General features: G+C 39.3%; 1 protein-coding gene across 1 annotated transcript in view; it reads left to right on the forward strand.

Moving 5' to 3' along the window:
- The window catches only part of LOC107121648 (cytochrome P450 4B1-like), a 40,785-nt gene extending 20,290 nt beyond the window's left edge, over positions 1 to 20,495 (forward strand). Inside the window, exons 8-12 of the mRNA XM_015424614.1 lie at positions 6,956 to 7,146; positions 8,293 to 8,426; positions 13,949 to 14,013; positions 19,491 to 19,573; positions 19,883 to 20,495. Of these exons, the coding sequence (XP_015280100.1) occupies positions 6,956 to 7,146; positions 8,293 to 8,426; positions 13,949 to 14,013; positions 19,491 to 19,573; positions 19,883 to 20,060 (651 nt within the window). The 3' untranslated portion in view covers positions 20,061 to 20,495. The remainder of the gene's footprint in view (positions 1 to 6,955; positions 7,147 to 8,292; positions 8,427 to 13,948; positions 14,014 to 19,490; positions 19,574 to 19,882) is intronic.
- The last annotated feature ends 3,455 nt before the right edge of the window (positions 20,496 to 23,950 follow it).

Below are 23,950 nucleotides of genomic sequence, written 5' to 3' on the forward strand. Positions count from 1 at the left end.
CCAATGAGCAATCAGGTGACAGGAGGGGATTATTTGAAAAATACCAGGAAGTCCTTTTTTTTTCTTTTCCCCATGCTTATTTATCATTTTAAACTATACAAAATCAAACATATAAATGCATACAGCTCATATAACAAAAACTTCCAGTTTTTTATATCATTTCAATAATTACTTCATTATTTACTCTCTTCCATCTTTTGTAACCAAACATACATTTTATGCCACTTTTTAAAATCAAACTCCTTTTCACTTTTACCCAGAATAGTAAATGTTAATTTCTCTAATTCAGCAACTTCTAATATTTTACTTATTAATTCATCTTTTATTTGAATGCTTTCATTTTTCCAATATCTCGCAAATAGAATCCTTGCTGCCGCCAAAATATGCATAATTAAATAAACTTCTGTTTCTTTAAGTTCTTCAGGTAATATACTTTTAAAAAATTCTGGCATTAATTGTATTTCCACTTCTAAAATCCCTTTTATAACCCATTTTATTATCTTCCAGTATTTTTCAGCCTTTTTACAGACCCACCAAATATGATAAAATGTACCAATATTAAATTTGCACTTCCAGCAATTTCTAGATATGGTCTTATTATATTTATTTAATCTCTCCGGTGATATATGCCACATATAAAACATCTTAATCAGATTTTCTTTAAAGTTAGCTGTCAATATATTTTATATTTCTGGACCACATCTTAGACCATTTTTATAACTCTATATTATTTCCTATTTTCTGTGTCCATTTTATCATCTGCGGTTTGACCCATTCGTCTTGCATTTTATCTTCTAACATATAATTATATATTTTCCCTATGATCTTATCGTTGCTATTGATCCATATCTGGTCTAAACCTGTTGCTTTATTGTAAAAGCTTATTTTTTAATCTTTTGTCCATCTTGAATTCAGTGTCACCTTTTCCCACCACGTTAACTTAGTATTGCTTTTTCTCAATTCTTCTTCTGGTATTAAATTGCCTTTCCCATCTAATAAATCTAAATTTCTCCATTTAGGGTATTTAATAAATAATGTAGGCCTAAAAAAGGCCTCAATAGGTGAAATCCATTGAGGTATCCTCTGGTAGTACTTATTTTTGGCTTCTTCCCAAATTTCATATATAGCTCCTCTAATCCAATGTTGTCTGAAACGATTGGTCTTTGTCACTTTCTGGTACCATAGATATGAATGCCACCCAATCTTATTTTTAATAATTGGTATAGTTTGAAATAAGAACATTATACAGTGCAACACATTCATTTTTACGGTAGCCACTCTACCTAGTAATGAAATTTGTAAGTCTTTCCATCGCTCTAAGTCACCCTTAATTTCGGATAGGACCTTAACATAATTATCCTGAAAAAGAGAACTGCACCTTTTGGTTATAAATATCTCTAAATACTTCACTTTTTTACTAATCGTAAACCGAGATTTCTTTTGAATATACTCCTGTTTCTGCATCACAGTTTTTTGTCAAGATTTTGGTCTTATTTCTATTAATTTTCAGGCCTACTATCATGCTATATTCCTGTATTGTTTTCAGGAATTGTTCCATAGATAATTTTGGATCTTCCACTGTATAGACCATGTTGTCTGCAAAGGCTTGAACTTTCACTTCTTTCTCACCTATCTTTAGTCCTAGGATTTCTTTCTTCTTTCTGAACATATCTAGTAAAGTTTCCATTGCATAAATGAACAGCAGGGGGGACAAAGGACAACCTTGTCTTACCCCTTTATTAATTTCAAAACTGTTGGTTATGTCACCATTTATTATAATTTTGGCCTTCTGGTTAATATAAATAGCTTTAATCATTGTCAAAAAGTTTTCACCGCATTTTGATACTTTCAACTTTTCTAATATAAATTTCCAACTTATATTGTCGAACGCTTTTTCTGCGTCAACAAAAATCATGGCTACCTTTTTTCACTATGCTTCTCATAGTACTCTAATACATTTAATATCATTCTAACATTGTCTTTGATTTGTCTAATTGGTAAAAAAACCTGCTTGGATTTTAGATATTACCTGAGATAAAACCTTCTTTGCTGCTAATATTGAGGTGAAGATGTTATAATCGGAGTTTAACAGCAAAATTGGCCTATAATTTTTAACCTCATTATGCTCTTTGTGTATCAGTGTTACTAATGCCTCTTTCCACAAATTGGGTATTTCTCCAGTTTCTAGTACGTTAATAATTGTTTGTTTTAGTGGTATAATAACTTGATCCTCATATTCTTTATAAAATTCAGCAGGAGCAGGAATACTGCCTGGTCCCGGTGTTTTCCTTTCTTTTTGCCTTCTTATTGCTTCCACCAATTCACACATTGTTATAGGTTCGTCCAAGATCTTCCTATGATTTTCTGCAAATTCCTTATTTATTTGCTTTGCTAAGAAATTTTGGATTTCTTCCAGGTTAGAGTCTTTCTGATAGTACAGGTTTTTCTAAAAGTTTTCTACTATCGACTTTATTTCTTTCAACTAAAATTTTTCCTCTGCTTCTTCATTTTTCAAACTTTTAATGATTTTTTTTTCTTTTTCTTTCCTCAACATATAGGCCAGCCACCTCGTTGGTTTATTTACATTTTGAAAAAAATATTGTTTAGCATATTGAACCTTCTTTGCAATTTTTTCTGTTATAAAACAGTTAAGTTGGTGTTGTAATTTCTGTACTTTCTTCTTAGTTCATTGTAGTTCCATTCCTTTTTTCTGTATTTTAATTTGAGTTTTATTTGATTAACAATCCGCTTGTAAGCCATTTCTTTTTGTTTTTCCCCACATGCATTTTGTCGTATCACCCATCCTCTAGCATAGGCCTTAAAAGTATCCCATATTATATCTATTGAGATTTCAGGCTGCCAGTTATCTTTAAAAAAGGCCTCAAATTCCTTTCTGGACTCCAAAAGAAATTTTTCATCTTGAAAAATACTTGTGTTCAATGTCCATCTGCTTATCTTGGGCATATCTAAAAGTGTCAACATTATCGGATTATCATCTGCAAAGGAAGGCGGTAAAATTTCTGTCTCACTAATATCATTTACTACTGATGTAGACAATCGTGACATATCTAGCCTCGACCAGAATTGATGCCTGGCCGAGTAAAATGTAAATTCTTTTTTATTATCGTTTTTAACTCTCCAAGCATCCACCAGCGAAAATTCATGATCTACCAATATATAAAATGGCCACGGGAGTTCATTCTTTTGTACAGTCTTTTTCACTTCATTCTTCCTATCCATTTTATCATCAAATACCGCATTAAAATCCCCGATCAAACATAGCTCTTCAAACAATTGCTCTGCTATCTTTTCCCTTATTTTCTCATAAAATTCATACTGCTTTTTGTTAGGGGCATAAATGTTGATAATTAGCATAGTTTTGGCATTCCTTCTTATACGTATAATCAACACTCGCCCATCTTCTGCTGAGTATACAAGTTCTGGATTTAAAAATTCTTTAGCGTATATTGCTACACCCTTCTTCTTTTGTTTCCCATCTGTTGCAAAAAAGCTTTTCCCTAATTTCTTCCTTTCTAAATATTTGTAGTCCTTCTGTATGATGTGTGTCTCTTGGAGACACACTACATCCGCTTTAATTTTTTTAATTTGGTGGAAAATACGATTCCTTTTTTTGGGTGCATTCAAGCCATTTACATTGAGGGATTTTCAAAGTCCATTTATCCATCATTTTCTTCTTCCATCACCTCCTTCCTCTCTTTTTCTTTCTGTCACATCGTCATTTTAAATGCACCATATTTTTTTCTCTGTCTATTTTTCTTCTTATTGTATGTTTTCCCTGTTTTTATTGACTTATCCTGCTGATCTTCATCGACATCACTAGTCTCTTCACCTTTCCAACCCAGATCTTCTCCATTTCGGTCTAAAAAGTCTTCAAGTTTAAAGATATAATTAATTTTATTCCTTTTGCCTCTATAAAGAAAAAATAGCCCTTCCGGAAGTAGCCATTGATATTGAATCCCATTATCCTTTAACAAATCTGCCAATACTATATATTCTTGTCTCTTTTCTCTTATTTTCCATGGTACACATAAAATTTTGTAGGTGAGAAATGAAAGATAAAATAATAAAAAAACTACTGAGAAAACTTTGTCTATAAGCAATACAGAAATAAGAATAAAAATACCAGGAAGTCCTTAACTTGACTATGCTAGCTATTTAACCCCTCCCATGCCCCCTGCAGGACACTAACAAGATTCAAAGCAGTTTATAACAGAGTAAATATTAAGTAGTAACAGTCACTGTAAGTAATATAATATAGACCTAACCTGAATGGCACAGGCTAGCCCAATCTTGTCAGATCTTGGAAGCTAAGCCAGTTAGTCCTGGTTAGCACTTGGATAGGAACAAACCACTTCTGAATGTCTTTTGACATAAATACCCTACGGGGTCACCATATATACATTACAACTTGACAGCAAAATAATAACTAATAATAAAAGAACAATGTATCAACTAACTATAAAAAACAATACAGAAAAATCACCAATTAATCTACACAAAATGAAAAGAACCATGTTCAAATAGCCTTTTGAACAACTTGGTCTTACATAATTTTCTTAAATAAGACTGGTGTCCTTACTATAAAAGCCCAAGAATGTGTACTGGCAGATTTGAAGGATGAGACAGCCCAGGAGAGCCTGTTGAGATGAAGAGAGCTACCATACAGATTTATATAGCCTGCACACTGCCAGTTTTGACAGATTTGAAGGAAGGAAAATCCACCCCACCCCCGATCTGTGTGGTGTTTATGTAAATGTACTGAGTAATATGGTTTGAAAAATGAAGAGGTCAAATGATAAACACAGTATGATTTATCCATTGGGATGCCTTTCTTAATTCCCATACCTGCATGTAGGAATAATCAATCATGAATAGAGCTGTTACGAGAATAAATAATATAGAAATCTAGTAAACACTAAGTAAGTCCCTGGCCAGTGTTCTACGGCTTGTGCCAGCTGGGCCTGCCTTATCACAGCATACTTGCATCATGCATTGGACATTATATCTACAAAGGGAACCAGGCACATGCTGTTAAATTACACAATATGATTCCACAATAGGGTTGCCAGCTCTGGGTTGGGAATTACCTGGAGATTTTGGGGGTGGAGCCTGAGGAGGGCAGGGTTTGGGAAGGGGAGGGACCTCAGTGGGGTTATGCCATAGAATCCACCTTCCAAAGCAGTCATTTTCTCCAGGCAAACTGATCTCTGTCACTTGGAGATCAGTTGTAATAATATCATCACACACACACACACAGGGGTCATTTCGTAGAAAAAGAGCTAGGGGACCTCATTAGCATAACTCATTAGCATATGCCACACCCCCTGACATCAGGGGCCCGGCGGTGGACCTGCAAGGCCGGCGGGAGTGCAAGGAAGCCCCGCCAAGGCCCTCCCTGGCCCCAGGCAGGCAGGGGTGGGGAGAGGCAGGGAGGAAGCAACTTACCCTCCCTCTTCTCCTGCCTCCTCCTGGCTGAATGAGGGCTGGAAGCGGGGCGGCTGGAAGCAGGGGGTGGGGCTTCGTCATGTGCCCCCACCCCCCTGCACCTCACCCGGGGGAACTGTGTTCCCCCGCGTTCCCCCCCCCCCGAAATGACCTCTGCACACACACACACACACTTCAAAATGTCTGGATAGAATTATCGAGTGAAGCAAAAGGTGTGAATTATACTTGGCAGTTGATCTGTCAGCTAGCAGAAGCTACATTTGACGTATGCATTATATGATCTTCTTCAGCAATTCAGATAAGGGAGGGCAACTGGGTCTGGGACTTGTATTTTTTTTCCATTCCCAGAAGAGAGTGGATGTTAGCTGAGGCTGTGGTAATGCATTATCTGTTTACCTGCCTTTGCAAAGTTCATACCTACTACAGAATATGGCAGTGTGGTTATTAACGTGATAATGTAACCATCTACAATGCTGATATTTCATTTATACTAAAGATCCACTCCACATTGGTTTCCAGGCTCAATTTAAAGGAATAATTTCAGAAGGAGGGGAAGAAATCTGGAACATCTGGCAGCTGCTATGAGATCATGCCCTGTCTCTTTCTTGCGGGTAACCCTTTTAAGCCTGAACTGGCCCCAGAGACACAAGCCAAAGGACTTCTGGCCTTTGGCTCCTGGCCTGAGGGTCCTAGCCTGGATTTGAGAGGAAGATGTGCTGGCACAGAGAGAGAGAGAGAGAGAGAGAGAGAGAGAGAACCAGCCCTGCACTACAAAGCCTCTCTTATTTGCCTTTTCGTGTTTTTTTACCTTATATTTTTATATTGTAAGCAACTTTGGGATTTGGGGAGAAAAACAGCACATAAATGCTTAAATCAATCTGAAGAACTGTGTTCACCTATAGGATGTGACTATTAGCTTACATCTGAGGGCCTGCTCTGGATGCCTCCTTCCTTAGAGGTTATAATCATGGTGACCGGAGATAGGGCCTTTTCAGGGGTAGTGCTAGAGTTGCCAGTCAATGGCCGACACCTGGCAGGAGCTGGTGGAGCAAGGACATGGGGAGTGCTGTCAGCATGTGTGACATGACTTCACTTCCGAGGAGAACCAGAAGTGACATCACATCACTGTAAGCATCACTGGAAACTCTATGGTGAGACAGTGTTTCTGGCAAGTCCTAGAGTGATGTGACATCACTTCCAAAGAAAACCAGCAAGTGACATCATGTTTCTAATTTTTTTTGTCCTACCACCCAAAAGAGTGGCACTAGGAAGCACGGATTGCTGGTGGAAGATCTGGCAACTCTAGATAGTGCCCTGTCTGTGTGTAATCATCTTCCTAGAATGGCCTTGCTGGCACAGGCACTTATCTTTTAGGCACCATGCAAAAATCACTTTATTTCTCTGGACTGTTTTGGGGGTTTGCTGATCTTTTGCTTAGATATACTTTTGGTCTTTTAAAAAAAATCATAATTCCCTGTCTTCCCACTAGGATGAAAATGGAAATCTGTTATCCAATGAAGACCTGCGAGCGGAAGTGGACACATTCATGTTTGAAGGTCATGATACTACAGCTAGTGGAGTCTCTTGGCTTCTGTATTGTATGGCCCTGAATCCTGAACATCAGCAGAGATGCAGAGAGGAGATACAAGAGCTTCTTGGGGAACAGGAAACAATTCAATGGTCAGACTTCATTTCTGTTCTTTTCTCTTATTTGCATAGAGTCTGGGTCAAAGTTTTGAACTGTTCTGAGATTTCTAAAAGTAAAAGAAGAGTATTCTACCTCCCCTATGGTTATTCTGCACATGTTATTTCATCAGTTCTGTGCCCATAACATGTTTGTTTTCTTTTCTTTTCTGCATGTGGTTTTCTCCCTCTAGTGGTTGCTTCAGCCTTTCCTAGCTGTTTCTCCAGTTTTTTTCATGAGCACCTTTAAAAGAGTTTTTCTGCACGTGTTATTTCATCTGTTGTGTGCCTGTAATGTGTCTTTTTTACAAGCACACAATCAACAAAAATAACATGTACAGAAAAGCCCTTATATGCAGGGTAATGTAGGGAGTCTTGGGGTGCAGTTCTTAAGCTGTTCGAAATGTATGGAAGTCAGTTAACTGCTTCAGTATGTCAGCTTGGATGTTAGCACACTTTGCTCTACAAAGAGGGTCTCACAGCTAAGAAGACCCTTTGTTAAGTTTTTGCACAGAAATACAAAGAACCACTTTGTCAAGTATGTTCCATTATGGCCGTAGTGGATTTTGGGGATATACTGTATAAACAAACATAAACTGACAAATTCAGCATAGGAAACAGCTTCTACAGAATTTAATAAAGTACGATAGAGACACACTGTTAAATTTTGAAGTGAATTCATATAGATGAGCAAATATCAGTGTAAGGTTTCTTACTGTATTGTTCCCTCAGTTTAAAAAACATATAGTAGACTGCTGCTGAACTCATGATATACCAAGCAGGATAGAGTCTACTAACCTTGCCTAAAATGAATAAACCTGTTTGTTGCCTTCCTTACACTACAAAATTAGGGAGTTGTCAGGAACCTATCTGGCCACACAATTCAGAACTAGCAGACTGTTTCCAACTTGTTGGCTCATTATTTGTGAAGAATTGACTTAACGGAAAATAACTCCCCCCCCCCCCCAATCCCTGCTTTAGGCCCCAGGCAACAAATTGTGGACTGAAGTTTCCCATTTCAATTCATGTCATATTTGGATGTTGAGCAATATCAATTTAGATGCTGGTGTTCTTTTTCACTTTAGTTGTAGAAAATGTTATGAGACTTAAAAATAATCCAGTGTACTTTCTGATTTCTTGCAGGGATCACCTGGGAAAGCTGACTTATACCACTATGTGTATTAAAGAAAGTCTTCGCATTTACCCTCCTGTACCTATGATAGCTCGAGAATTAGAGACACCAGTGACATTTACTGATGGACGAACCTTACCAAAAGGTTGTGTCCTCTTCTTTCTGCAGATTTCCATTTGAACCTTCATTTATTTAGTAACTTTTTCAGACTTCCTTTTAAATATTTAATTGGATTTCCTCTTATACTTACACAAAAGGACAACATGTTTTTACTCTGCGTGTATATATGGAAGTCTGTTAAGATCCTCATCTAAGCCCTGCTCTCTGTACCCCCACCTGCAGAGGTAAGGCAGGTGGCAACCAGAGACATGCTGTGCTTTTTCATTAATGGCACCTTGCCTTTGGAACATCCTTTCTCTTGAGGCTCGCCTGGTACCTGCTTTACTTTCTTTTGGATTCCAGTTCAATACTTTTATCTTTACCCAGACTTTTAACTAAGAAGTTCCATCTTTTTAGCTATTTTAGAAGAAGAAGAAGAGATTGGATTTATACCCCGCCCTTCACTACCCAGAGCAGCTTACAAACTCCTTTCCCTTCCCCTCCCCACAACAGACACCCTGTGAGGTAGGTAGGGCTGAGAGAGCTCTGACAGAAACTGCTCTTTTTCAAGAACAGCTCTTATCAGAGCTACGGCTTGCCCAAGGCCATCCAGCCAGGCGCAAGTGGAGGAGTGGAGAATCAAACCCGGTTCTCCCAGATTAGAGTCCGTGCACCAAACTACACCAAACTGGTCTGATCCTAGCCTTAAAACCATTTTTTCAATATAATTATAGACTGCTCTGTTTGTTTTATGTGATTTTATGCTCTGGCTTGTCTGTATTGACTTCACTTGGCTTCTTTTATTTTTTTAGTTTTGAGCTACCTTAAGCAGGTGTGGAGAGAGGTATACCTATTTTCTAAATAATGTATGACATTCTACTCCTGAGTAGATGGGCACTCTTGACTGTCAGCCACTAATTCAATATATCCATTGAATATCCATTGATCAGGGATACAGCAAAGGAGAGGGATTAGAGATAATGAGGATTCACCTCACCATCACTTTTGTTGTGTCCCTTGTGAATAGACTGAATAGGTGACTGACAGTCAAAAGTGCCCATCTAGTTGGAAGCAGAAGGTTATGTGAGGTGGGGAATGCATAGCTCATTATCAGGGTAACCCCAAATGGAGGTTAAACGCTCATCAGGTAGATCATGTGTGGGTTGTTGCACTGCTTTTAAAGAGGACTCAGGGGATGAGGAAGCAAGGAGGACTGGTTCTCTGGATCCTAAGAGGAGCTGGCTGTGGAGGAAGCAGACAGGCAGAACATTGCCATGCCCCCCCCCCGCAAGAAAGCTGCTGCCTTGTATGACACCCTTAGTTGGTCCTGCATGCACCAACCCAGACTTGCAACTTGATGGGGAGTAATGTATCCCTTGTAGGGTTGCCAATTCTGAGCCAGGAAATTCCTGGCTATTTGGAGGTGGAGCCTGAGCTGAGTGGGGTTTGGTAAAAGGAGGGACCTCATTGGGGTATAATGCCATACAATTTGTCCTCAAAACAGTGGATTCTCCAGGGGAACTGATCTCTGAAATCTGGAGATGAGTTATAATTCTGGGAAGTGATCTCTGTAGTTTGGAGATTAGCTGTAAAAGATATCCAGACATCACCTGGAGGTTGGTAACTCTAGTCCCTTGATCCAATTACTGTTCAGAAAAGACACATACTTGCCCCAACTTCCTTCTGTATGTATGCCACAACATTTCAGACATAATGACAAAAGGATAGAAACTCTGATAAAGTTTATATAACATACCCCCCAGATTATCAAAAGCAGATAAAAACAATTCAAAATTTGTCTCATTTGCTCTTAATACTCTGCCACTAATATCAGGAGATACAAAGTTCTTAATTTGCAGGTATTGAAACCAAAGGGGATATTCACCTCATATATTTCTTAATTGTGATCAGCTTAAACATTGAGAGTTCTTAATAATACCTTTGAATCCGTGTGGTTCAGCCAAATGTTTTATCACTTAATATGACAATTTAAATCAATTATAAAGGAAGCAGAAACTCCAGAGTTTAAAACACCTTTCAATTTATCTTAGGGGTACAAGTAGAGTTGCCCAGTCCCTGCTGGCAACCAGCAGGGGGCGGGAGTGGGGTACGCTTGCCAGATCCAGGTCGAGAAAGTCCTTGGGAGGCATCGGGGGTGGGGCATGGAGAAAAAGACGCTGCATATGTGTCAACATCACTTCCTGTAAAACCCCCATAAGTGTTGTTACTGGCACTGTAGGATTTTAGCAATCTTTATGGCAAAACCATAGTGATCAACAAAATAAAAAAAAATTAGGAAAGGGATTGAGAATAAAATGGCCGATATTGTAATGCCCCTGTATAGATCTATGGTGCAGCCTCATTTGGAATACTGTGTACAGTTCTGGTCCCCATATCCCAAAAAGGACATTGCAGAGCTGGAAAAAGTACAGAGGAGAGCAACCAAGATGATTAGAAGGTTGGAGCATCTTCCCTATGAGGAAAGGCTGAAGATTCTGGGACTTTTCAGTTTAGAAAAGAGATGGCTAAGGAGGGACATGATAGAGGCTTATAAAATTACTAGCCTGATACCCGTGGTTCGCTACGGTATTTAAGTTTCATAAATCCAGTTATAATGCTGATGATGTGAAGTTTGAAAGGTAACATTTGTTGTAGGAATTCTAATGGAGAAGATTGTAGTATAAAGGATGAAGTGAGACATACGTACTGTTTTTCCCTCCTCTACCAAAGGACCTCTCTGTAGACCACAGTGGTGGTTCTGCCCTCAGGTGCTAGGTTCACCAGGCTGCTTGGTGAGCTCACTCTGGAGCAGGCTCCTAGAAAGGTCCTTTACTATCTCCCCATAAACATTCATAAACTCAATTGCCATGCTGGCTGTTATGAGAAATGTCTATTCAGAAGTCTTGAATCGTTGATTTCTGTAACTGTCCTCAACTGTCTGCAGTCTCTTTTAACAGTGTTTTTACCTCAGAACATTGAGATGAGCAATCAGAGGGAGGTGGGTGCAAGCAGGCAGGTTTTACCTCATAACTCTGAGCTACATAGTTGACCAATCGGGCGGGGGGGGGGGCAGCAGCCTGCCAGGCACATGCAAAACAATTAGGGGAACACATTTTGCCCCTTTTTACCTCCTATGGGGCCGTGTTTCTCAGAAATCTCTTTGTAGTGGGGGTGTAGGAGGGGGGAGCATGTTTGAAGCTATGGGGAGGTTGGGCCAGCAGCTTTGCTGCACCTCACAGGTGGCTGGCCACTCCTGATTTCCTCAGTGGTCAGTAGTTTTCTGCTTGTCCTGTAAGTGTTTTTTTTTTTAAATCTCAGAACTCTGAGTTCTGCAGCTGACCAATCAGAGAGTGGGAGGGTGCAAGGAGGTAGCAGCCTGGCAGCCACATAGGAAGCAATGGGGGTGAGCACATTTTACCCCTTTTGACCCCCTTAGGGGTCGAATTTCTAAAAATTGCTTCTTAGTGAGCATCTACGTCATGGTAGGAGTGCTCTCCCTGAATTTTGTGTTTCTAGGTCCAGGGGTTTGGTCTGGGCATTGGTTTTATGGTGAGGAGACTTTCTTTTATATATATAGATGTATGGGGTAGAGAGAGTTGACAAAGAGAACTTTTTCTCCCTCTCCCAAAGCACAAGAATTCAAGGGTATCCAATGAAACTGATGGGCAGTAGGTTCAGGACAGACAAAAGGAAGCACCACTTTACACAGAAGGTGATTAAAATGTGGATTTTGCTGCCAGAGGGTGTAGTAATAGCCACAAGAATAAGCAGCTTTAAAGGGGGATTAGAAAGATTCATGGAGGATTATCAATGGTTACTAGCCATGGTGACTGGGAAACCTCCACATTCGTAAGCACTTAGCCTCTGAATCCCAGATCTAAGAAGAGGCAACCTCAGGGGAAGGCCTTGGCCTCTATTCCCTGTTGTTGGCCATCCAGAGGAACTGGTTGGCCACTGTATGAGACAGGATGCTGGACTAGCTAGACCATTGGTCTGATCCAGCAGGGCTTTTCTTATGTTCTTATCCTATAGCATTGGTGATGTCACTTCTGGGTCCCCCCCCCCCCCCACAGCTCTATCACACAATAATGCTGCCTACTGCCCACAGTAGCTGCTCATTTGCGTATGTGTATGTGGTATTCATATATGAGTATGTGGCATTACATACCTGTTTGATCTCTACTAGTTTATCGGTCAGTGTCACAGTTTTACGGAGTGAGCCGCCTTATGTGATAGCTTTATTGCTATAACGATTAAATTTTTCATTTGTTCTGATCAATACATATATCCCTCCAGCAACTCATAAATCAGCACTGCGTATAATAATATCATTAAGGGTTTGGAGGACTTTTCAATTTAGAAAAAAAGACTGATGAAGTTTATAGAAGTTTATAAAGTTATGCATGGGATAGAATAAAGTGGTTAGAAAGAACATCTTCTCCCTCTCCCAAAATAACAGAACTTGGGGAGACCTAATGAAGTTGATGGGCAGACAAAAATAAATACTTCCTTATGAATAGGGATGGGCATGAACTGGCTGACGAACTAAAGTTTGTCATGAAGCAATGTTTGTAAACTGAAGACCCACCACAAATTTTTGGGAATTTTGATGCAGTTCATGGCTCTTCATGAAAAACACAAAACCCGAACTGAACTGCATTTTTGTGGTTTGTGCCCACCCCTACTCATGAATAATTAAATTGTGGCATTCACTGCCTGTGTATGTAATGACGGCAGTGGGCATAGATGGCTTTAAAAGGAGGTTATGGAGCTTCATGGAAGAAAAGTCCATCAACGGCTACTTGCCATGCTGATTAAAGGGAACCTCCATAGTCAGAGGCAACAATATCAGTGAATGCCATTGAATTCTAGTGCTAGGAGGTAGCATTAGGGGAAGCCTTTGGCCTCTTTATGCATTTTATTTTCTCCCAGGTAAAATAGTTGGCAGCTGTGTGAAACAGGTTGCTGGTTTAGGTGGGCCATTGGTCTGATCCATCAGGGCTCTTCTTTTGTTCTTATGCATGTTAATGTGATACAATATTGGGACATTTTTGGCCACCCTTCCCATAGGACTTATGGAATATTGCAAAATCATCTTTGAGTTTCTTATGGCCCAAACTATATTGTATAACCATCTCATGTCATTTTAAGAGTACTAATAGGGATAGTAAGAATTACATTATCTAAACTGAGCATAATCTCCCCCTCCAAAAAAGTTGTGAAGACTTGCTTCTCACACTCCCTCTTCTGCACCCCTGAGTGCTTGTATGGACTGGACATTGCTTGGATGCCCCAAAGTAATCCTTAAAAAATTCCTTGAGGGAATGGTGACTTACAAAATAAAAAATTGTAGGACCAATGCAGTTTGTTTGTTCTACAGCTGGCTTCCTGCTGTTTGTGCAGTAGTGGCCAGTAACTATGGGTGCAAATCAGCTGCTGGGAATCTCTATGTTTAAAAAAGGACACGACACATTAATTAATTGTCATAATGCAGCATTCTTGAGGCTGCAATAGAATTTTTGAGAATATAACAACCTTCTAATGTATTATTTATCTGTTTTCTTACAGGGTTTCTGGCTCTACTGTATATTTATGCTCTTCATAGAAATCCTGAGGTTTGGGACAGTCCTGAGGTAATTGATGATGATGATTATGATGATATGGATAAAGGCAAAACTTTTCTGGTGAGGCTGAAATAACTGAATGTGTTTAATGCTAACATGTGAAAAGCGATATACGGTGATATATTAGAGACATAAAGAACGCTTCAACAGGAAGGTTAGTAGTCACATAAACACTGTGTATTTATTCAAGAATTTTCTTTCCTCGTTTTTGGTTATCACAGGATAATGGAGTGCAAATGTGTTTATTTACCCCATTTCATTATTGTTTCTGAACATTCATTTGTTTTTGCATTATTTCTTTTAATTTATCCCTGCTTTCCAATGGAAAAACCATTTCCAGCTAATTTCTTTGTTTTCCATCCAATGAAAGTGAAATATGCCAAGACTATGTTTCTCACCCAAGAAATCAAAAGGCAGACAGATGGGAGAAACAATCTCAGTAGTACAGGCAATTAAATGCGGATTTTATTTCTGTTTATGTTTTCTATCTAATTCGGAGGAAATTCTCAGGGAACGTAACCTGCATAAAAGGTGAGTCTTTATTCCCTTACCAATCTGCCTTTGGCAGGAAGGATCAATCAAGCTCAGTGAAAATCATTTTACATGTGTTTGCATTGCAGTGAATAAGATGCAGACTGTTTTTGGCTGCTTCCATCTGGGGACTTTTTTACTGCATGTAATGTGGGAAAACCCTGAATTAAATGCAGGGCCGTATTTAGATGAAGAGAGGCCCTAGGCTACTCCACTTGTGAGGCCCCTCCCAATCCCCCACCCTCACGACTAGAAGAAAATGGAAGAGTGTTATAAACAAAATTGAGTGAAGCCAAGGATGATGACGGGTATTTAAAATTCTGCAATTCACAATTTGTCCTCTAAAGGACATAAGATGTGATTGTTAAATATCATAGTGATTGGAAAAAAAATGCATAAATGTTAAAATTAACACTGAAAAACTTTTGCAATAACTGAACTTTGTAAACCTTTTGTGAAATAAGCATTAATTTTTAGGAAAATGAAGTTGTAATGTTATTCTTAAAAGAAAACAAAAAACCTTGAGTTTACAAATTATATTGCCTGGGAAGTGTAAATAATATGATCATGATTACCTGACAGTGTGGTACTTTTAGAATCTACTTTATGTTGTCATGAAACAGTCAGTATTAAAATAGATATTAAGAAGTAAACTACAACCATCAAATACAGTAAGACTAAAAATGTTTTTTCTAGCCTTCCTCATAGCAAAATCATCCAAAACTTCATCAAAATTTGTTTGTCTAAGTTTGTCACTTTCAATGTACAGAACACTTAGTGCAGGCAACCTCTCTTGAGACATCGTGGTCCTTAATTCATTTTTAATTCTTTTGAATCTTGAAAAACTCCTCTCTCTCTCGAGCAGTTAGTGACCATAAAGCTAAGAAATAGCCACAAGATTGCTTCCACATTAGGAAAGGCCATCTGGATTTTTTCCTCGTATATAATTTGATAAAGGCCTGTATGAGACAGCGAGTGCTCTTCTGTAAGCCTATGGCTTTGTCTCACGTACAGGTGAAAGTCCAAAAGTTTATCAATAAGTTTCAGGGCAATATCTTCTGGGTATGCTTCCATCAACAGTTCAACACCTTGCTGAATTTCTTCCTTAGATGCTGTCAGATTAGCAAGAATGGGAAACAATTGTGCAACATCACAAACATCCTAGAAGCTCAAAAATATATATATTCCGCAGGTTAGGAAAGGCACAAACACGTATAGGAAAAAGCCTGCATGGTTAACAAACAAAGTAATGGAAGCTGTAAAAGGTAAAAAGGATTCCTTTAAGCAGTGGAAAGCTAGTCACAGTGAGGCTGATAAAATGGAACACAGGCTATGGCAAATAAAATGCAAATCTGTGGTCAAGCAGGCAAAAAGGGAACAAGTCTGTGGTCAGGCAGGCAAAAAGGGAATATGAGGAGCATATGGCAAAAACCGTAAAAACCAACAATAAAACTTTCTTCAAATACATTAGAAGCAGGAAACCAGCCAGGGAGGCAGTGGGGCCCTTGGATGACCAAGGGGTAAAAGGAGTACTGAAGGATGATAGGGAAATGGCTGAGAAGCTAAATGCATTTTTTGCCTCTGTCTTCACTGTGGAAGATGAGAAGTGCTTGCCCACTCCAGAACCGCTGATTTTGGGAGGGGTGTTGAAAGACCTGAGCCAGATTGAGGTGACAAGAGAGGAGGTCCTAAAACTGATAGACAACTTAAAAACTGATAAATCACCAGGCCCAGATGGCATACATCCAAGAGTTCTGAAAGAACTCAAATGTGAACTTGTAGATCTCCTGACAAAGATATGTAATCTTTCCTTAAAATCTGCCTCCATTCCTGAGGATTGGAAGGTAGCAAATGTCACTCCCATCTTTAAAAAGGGTTCCAGAGGAGATCCGGGAAATTACAGGCCAGTCAGTCTGACGTCGATACCGGGTAAATTGGTGGAAACCATTATTAAGGAAAGAATTAGTAGGCACATAGATGAACAAAACCTATTGAGGCAGACTCAACATGGGTTCTGTAAGGGAAGATCTTGTCTCACTAACCTGTTAATGTTCTTTGAGGGGGTGAACAAACATGTGGACAAGGGGGATCCAATAGATATTGTTTACCTTGACTTCCAGAAAGCTTTTGATAAAGTTCCTCATCAAAGGCTCCTAAGCAAGCTCAAAAATCATGGGATAAAAGGACAAGTCCTTTTATGGATCAAAAACTGGCTAGTTCATAGAAAACAGAGAGTGAGTGTAGGTGGGCAATTTTCTCAGTGGAGGGTGGTAAGCAGTGGGGTACCGCAGGGATCAGTACTTGGTCCACTGCTTTTTAACTTGTTCATTAATGATTTGGAGATGGGAGTAAGCAGTGAAGTGGCTAAATTTGCGGATGATACAAAGTTGTTCAGGGTGGTGAAAACCAGTGAGGATTGTGAGGCACTCCAAAGGGATCTGTCAAGGATGGGCGAGTGGGCGTCAACATGGCAAATGGGGTTCAATGTGGCCAAGTGCAAGGTGATGCACATTGGAGCCAAAAATCCTAAATATAAATACACATTGATGGGGTCTGAACTGGCAGAGACTGAGCAAGAGAGAGATCTTGGAGTTGTAGTGGATAACTCACTGAAAATGTCGAGACAGTGTGTGACTGCAATAAAGAAGGCCAATGCTATGCTGGGGATTATTAGGAAGGGTATTGAAAACAGATCAGCCAATATAATAATGCCCCTATATAAATCAATGGTGAGACCTCATTTGGAATACTGTGTGCAGTTCTGGGCACCACACCTTAAAAAGGATATTATAGCTTTGGAAAAAGTGCAGAAAAGGGCAACTCGAATGATAAAAGGGTTGGAACACTTTCCCTATGAGGAAAGGTTAAAGCGCTTAGGGCTCTTTAGCTTGGAGAAAAGACGACTGAGGGGTGACATGATCGAGGTTTATAAGATTATGCATGGGAAAGAGCAGGTAAAGAAAGAGGTACTTTTCTCCCTTTCTCACAATACAAGAACTCGTGGGCACTCCATGAAACTGCAGAGCGGTCGGGTTAGAACGGATAAAAGGAAGTACTTCTTCACCCAAAGAGTGATTAACACATGGAATTCACTGCCACAGGAAGTGGTGGGTGCTACAAGCATGGACGGCTTCAAAAGGGAATTAGATAAGCATATGGAGCAGAGGTCCATCAGTGGCTATTAGCCACAAGGTATAGCTAGGGGCTCTGGGGCAAGTGATGCTCTGTCTTCTTGGTGCTTGGGGGGGGGTCAACAGTGGGAGGGCTTCTAATGTCCTGGCCCCACTGCTGGACCTCCTGATGGCACTGGTATTTCTGGCCACTGTGTGACACAGAGTGTTGGACTGGATGGGCCTTTGGCCTGATCCAACATTGGCGTCTCTTATGTTCTTATGTTCTTAAATGTAGGAGCAGGACCAGGGTACTTTAATCCATCAGGGAATCCAGAAGTGAACTGTACAAACTTGCACAAGAACTCAATAACAGGTCTGATTTCTGAAGGGCTTTGCTGAGCTTGTGAAAATAACCTAGCACAGCAATAATTCTCTCCATGACATGCTGCCAGTACTGCTGTTCTGCTTTTATTTGTTGCTCTAGCTTGGAAGTTAACGCTTGCCCTCGCTTGCTTGTTAGGTAGGCCAACATGGCATTCCTATGCTTCTCTGAGTTTTCATGAGTTTGGATAAGATGGGAGTTTTGCCAGTCATCAAACCCTTCAGTAGCTAAAGCTGTGGAAGAAGATGGAAGGTTTGGAAAGAGTTTACAAACAAAGCAATAAATCCGGCCTTTTGAGGGAGAATATACAAGCCACTCTTGGCTATATGTTTCCCCATTTGCTTTTGTTGAATAAAAAAGAGCTTTTGTGCAAAACCTGGACTGCTTTTTGTACAGTCGCTTGGAATTTGAAAATGGTCCACAATGATGCAGAACTTGAGAGCGTCCCCTCTCTACCCAATAGGATACTTCCTCATGTGATAATTCTGACCACAAACCAACATCTGTTACAGTAGATCTATGTTTGACATTATCTTTATCTGTATCTGGAACACTTTGGACTTGGCCTATCTTACCAGGTGTGAACTGCAAAATCTGACTATTTACATTATTTTCTTGTGGCTTGTTAGCCTCTCCCTGTCCAGTAAGTGGCTCTTGTATTAGTTCTATATTTTCAGTTTGAGCAAGCATCATGGCTGCTTCCTCATTGCTGTTCCACATCCTTCTTCTCTGTTTCTCTTTCAGGGAGGTTTTTGTCTGGTTGCATGCTAGTAGTTGGCTCAGGCTGGATAGCTTCACTGCTGGCTCTTGTTGCTTCAATGAGTGGTTGATGCATGAAAGCAGTGATTGGTCTTAACTTCATTACCATAGCATTTTCAAGTCTCTGTCTCTTGCGCTTGCTAGCACCACTTTCAAATCTTTTACTCATGCTCAGATTAGAATCTTAAAAAAAAGTAAAATTAATCTTCAACTGGATAAACACATGGATCAGAGGTCCATCAGTGGATATTGGCACAAGGTATAGATGGTTGCTGCTGAAGGGTTACAAAATTCAGTTTTCCACTGTGCTCCTGGATGACATCAGGGCCCTGTGGGACCTTTTACAGTTCTGCAGGGCCTGTAAAACGGAGCTCTTCCACCAGACTTTTGATTAGGAGCTGCCACTGACGAATGAGCCACCGGAACATACTACAGACTGTATGATACATCAGTGGACACTGTTTTCCACTTATACTGAATGCCGCCATAATTTGCACAGTTCTAATTGGTATCTTTATGATGTTGTAGGTTGTTATGTGTATTTTATTGTATTTACTATTTTATTGTATTTAAATGCTTGTACGACACCTGGAGCCAGTTTGCCGGCGAGGCGGGATATACATTGAAAATAATAAATAAATAAATAAATAAATGATGGCCTCATTAATTTAGGCCTCCATTTTTTTTCTTTTCTTCTACAGGTCTTTAATCCTCTAAGGTTCTCCCCAGAAAATTCAGCTCATCGTCATCCATATGCTTTCCTTCCTTTTGCTGCTGGAGCAAGGTAAACATTTAATTTTACATTTTAGACTGAATTTTGTATGCTTCTTTTGTTTCCTCCACAAAGAGAATTCTGATATTATTTCTCATTAAAAGCATGGCTATAAAACTGGTTATAAAACTGCAGAAAAGAACATACCATTCTGGAACCTGGTGAAATGATAAACCCTCAACTGTACATTTCAGGATTCATTTTCTTTGCCTAAATACATTATACACACACTTGATTTTAGCCCAAAGGCCAAGAAACGATCCTAAATACATTCTATGCCTTACTTTTGAATGTGTGTTCCTTTTTGCTTTTTCTATGTAGGAATTGCATTGGACAACAGTTTGCCATGAATGAGATGAAACTGGCTCTTGCCTTGACACTTCTGCGGTTTGAACTTTCACCTGATCCCTACCACCCCCCCATTCCCATTCCGCAGGTTATCACACGATCTAAGAATGGGATCTTTGTTAATCTGAAGAGACTCTCTACTGATGCATGATACTACCCTAGTGCTATATATTGTCAGGCATCCTACATATTATTATTATTATTATCTGATATATCATTGTATCATATATATCTTTATGATAAACTCTTAACCTGGCTGGGGGAAAAATCTGTCCTGGGTATTGAGCAGGTTGGTTTTAGAAGAGGGATGTATTACATTACATCGGGGCACGAGGAAAAACAAAACCCCAAGGGTAAATATTAAAACTATGTCTAGAGCATCAAAACAGGGTGCTTAGCTTCACCGGATCTCTTTCTATACTATAAGGCAACCACTTTAGCATCACTTGTCAGACATTATAACTCTGACTCAGATATTGATTGGATGTGGATTGAGGAGGGATCAACAAAGGGTCAAAAATTTCAAGCTTTGCTTTGGAGGAGTAACCGTAAACTTTTTAATGCTAAAGGTATCTCACCCTTTCTAAAACACGCTCTCAACGTTTGGGAACAAACTAAAAAAACACTCACTTCTCCATCCTCGAAACTGAGTACCTTCTGTGGGCAACCTTGGTTCTTGCCGGCATCACATTCTTCGCATTTTTGGCAATGGAAAGAAAAGAAAGTTACAAGAATTATAGATGTCATTCATAATAATAAACTTCTGGACAAAATAGATATTGAAAAGAAATATGACTTCCAGATTCAATGGTGTGAGTACCTGCAACTCCGCCACTTTATAGAAAGTTCGGCCTTTAAAATCTCCCTGAACAAACCCTTGACAGATTTTGAAAAACTTCTCTTTTCAAGACACAAAAAGAAAGGTTTAATAGCGAAAATATATAAAATGCTACAAGCCCCTCTGTTGGAATCTCCTTTAAGTTACCAGCAAGCCTGGGCAATAGATCTAGATAGGCAGATTACGGAAGATCAATGGGATCGAATCTGGAAATCCCAGGCTAAGCTTTCCAACTCTCTTTATATTTTTGAAGCCAATATGAAAGTTCTCACCCGATGGTACCTTACCCCAGCTAGACTAACACACATGATGCCTCAAATGAAACCCTTATGTTGGAAACAATGTGGGGAAAGAGCGACTTACTATCACTGCTGGTGGGAGTGCAAAAGTATTGAGAAATTTTGGGTACTTGTCATTAGAAAGGTTAAAGATTTAACTGGTTATGAGGTTCCTTGGGATCCGGCCTTAATTTTATTGAATTTATGGCCTGCAGATGGGTTCTCATTTGCTAGTAGAAAATTGGTGGGTACTCTACTCACGGCGGCAAAGATAGTGATCGCCAAGCACTGGAAAGACCCGAGTCCTCCAAGTATTCAGCACTGGCTTCATAAGGTGTGGGACTTATTCCTGTTGGAGAATTTTAATACGTTCCATTCAGAAATCCAAACAGAATGTGAATTGATGAGCCCACTTCATGCTTGGTATCCCTTATTGGACAAGATTAATATAGACAAATTTGACTGGGAAAATGTCAGTAATGCTAAATACAAATTGTTGTTATATAACTAAAATTGTTGTCTTGTACGGTTAGAGAAGTGTAGTTTTCTCGCAATACCCTTGCTTTGTTGTTTTGGACTTCCCTGTTGGATTTTTTTTTCTGTATGTATAAAACTCTCAATAAAATTTATGGTTTAAAATAAAAAAAAAGAAGAGGGAGGAGGACAATTGATCACTGTCATATTCTTTGATATATTGCTCATAAATACACCAAGGAAGCAATGGTACTTTGGCAGGTGCCTTCATGTATTCAAAGGCTGCATTTGACAGTATCCAAAGGCTGTGTTTGACAGTATCCCAAGGCCACAATTGTGGAGAAAACTTTAAACAGCATCAATGGATAAGTGTTTATTATTTTTAATTCAAACAGCTCAGATTAGATGTGGACAAAAGAGACAGTTAAACAGATCAGTTCTCCTCAGTGGAGCCATCAAACAGGGCTGTATTTTGGCCCCACTTCCTTCCAACCTTTATATAAACAATATGTCTCAATTTCTTCATAAATATAGATTCAGGTGGGTAGACATGTTGGTCTGAAGTAACAGAACAAAGTTTGAGTCCAATGCCATCTGCCTTTTCTTGCTACATTCAAATTATCTACACTCCTCTTTGTTGATGATATATATCTTCTATCTAGGTCAGTTCTAGGTCTCTGTAAACTTCTCAAGCTGTTTGCTTGTTATTGCCACATGGAGGGATTAACCATCAATTTTCGCAAGTAAGGTGTTGCTTTTTAGAGAAGGTGGTGTTAAGAAACACTATAGATGGCCTATATTATATCAGGAATTGGAGCAGATTGACACTTTTAGTTATTTTGGTGTTAATTTTCAATGAAACATTTCCTAGAAGACACATCTAGAAGCTGCTGTCAGACTGGCAAACAACTCTGCCAGTGCTATGACGTGATTCTTTTCATCTATGGCTCTCAATATATTCCTGCTGCGCTCGCTGCTTTTAAAGTTAAAATTGCAGCTGAACTACTATATGCAGCTCCAATCTGGATCGAAACAGTTAATGAAGATTTGGATAACCCACTGCTGAAATTTTTGCGATCGATCTCCGGATTCCCTAAATGTGTGTCAGGGGTTGCACTACAGGCTGAATTCGACCTGAAATCCCTCAAAGCGCAAGCTCAGATTAAAGCTCTCAAATGGAAGCTCAAAACGTTAAGTGCTACTCCCTACTCCCTGTATCTGATAAAATAGGATAATCCTATATCACCTGAGATACACTGTTGGACTCCAAAGTCTTTCCAGATATGATCTGTTATTAGGAAATCAAGGTCTCTCCAGATGTGCTCTATTATTAGGAAATCAAAGACCTTTCAATATAGTGAAAGAATGCACCGAGAAGCTCAATTATTTCAGTACCACTCTGAGGTCCAGACATACCTGTTCCTCTGCTTTGGTTGGAAGTCCCCCTCCCCCCTCCCCAAAATGCTAGATAATGTGGAAAATTTAACTGTTGCAAAATATAGAAAAGTTTCTATCCTCAGTCGGCTAAATGTACTAGAATCATAGAGCTGGAAGGGATCTCCAGGGTCATCTAGTCCAACCCGCTGCACAATGCAGGAAATTCACATATACCTCCCCCCTCCATACCCACGGTGACCGCTGTTCCATGCCCAGAAGATGGCAAAAAAGATGACTACTTTCAAAAAACAAAGACAAAAAAGATGACTACCTTCAGTAGTTATCAGTGGATGTTATACAAAACAACCATACTCAGACAGGTTATGCCTGTGTGGCAGTGGGGAAACAGCCTATAGATCATATCTTACTTGACTGCTGTATCTGTTCAGAGTACAGAAATGAGCTGATTATCCCTCTTGAAGGTTTGTCCTCTGTGTCACCCTCTGCTAGGTGTTGTAGCTTCTGAGAGATAAACAACAAAAGTCACTCTGGCCATAACCAAATTCTTTTCAATTGTTGTGGCTCATCATATAGCTGTTCAGAACCATTAGGTTGATGGAACGGTAATTTTATCTTCATCAATATTATGCAATATATATTTATTTTCTGTGAAATATTTCATAACAATTAATAATTATTGGCAAGAGTGTTTGCCATTCTGATAATACAGAAGCAAGTTAAAGACAACCAGTTCCAAATAAAGACTCCTTTGTGAAATTAATTCTGTTATATATTATCTCAAAGCCATTTACTGAGTTTACAGAGGGTTTTTAAATCATTCTTAATCCAACAATTCTGTTCACTGCATTTACTGTTCCAGTTAAGTAAATATTTATATGGCGTGGCCTACACATTTGTTTTTCAACATTCTTGTGATAAGGACTTCAATATGGAAATGTGAGCCATGAAGACAAACTGGGGCAAGGCAAAATAAGTGAGTGAAGATCAGTACAATGAAAAGAATGATGCCCTTTAATAGATGTTTTTTTGTTCCTGTCCAGCGTGAGCTGTGCT

This window comes from Gekko japonicus, unplaced genomic scaffold (genome assembly GCF_001447785.1).
Source record: "Gekko japonicus isolate JY-2015 unplaced genomic scaffold, Gekko_japonicus_V1.1 scaffold2816, whole genome shotgun sequence".
Taxonomy (NCBI): Eukaryota; Metazoa; Chordata; class Lepidosauria; order Squamata; family Gekkonidae; genus Gekko; species Gekko japonicus.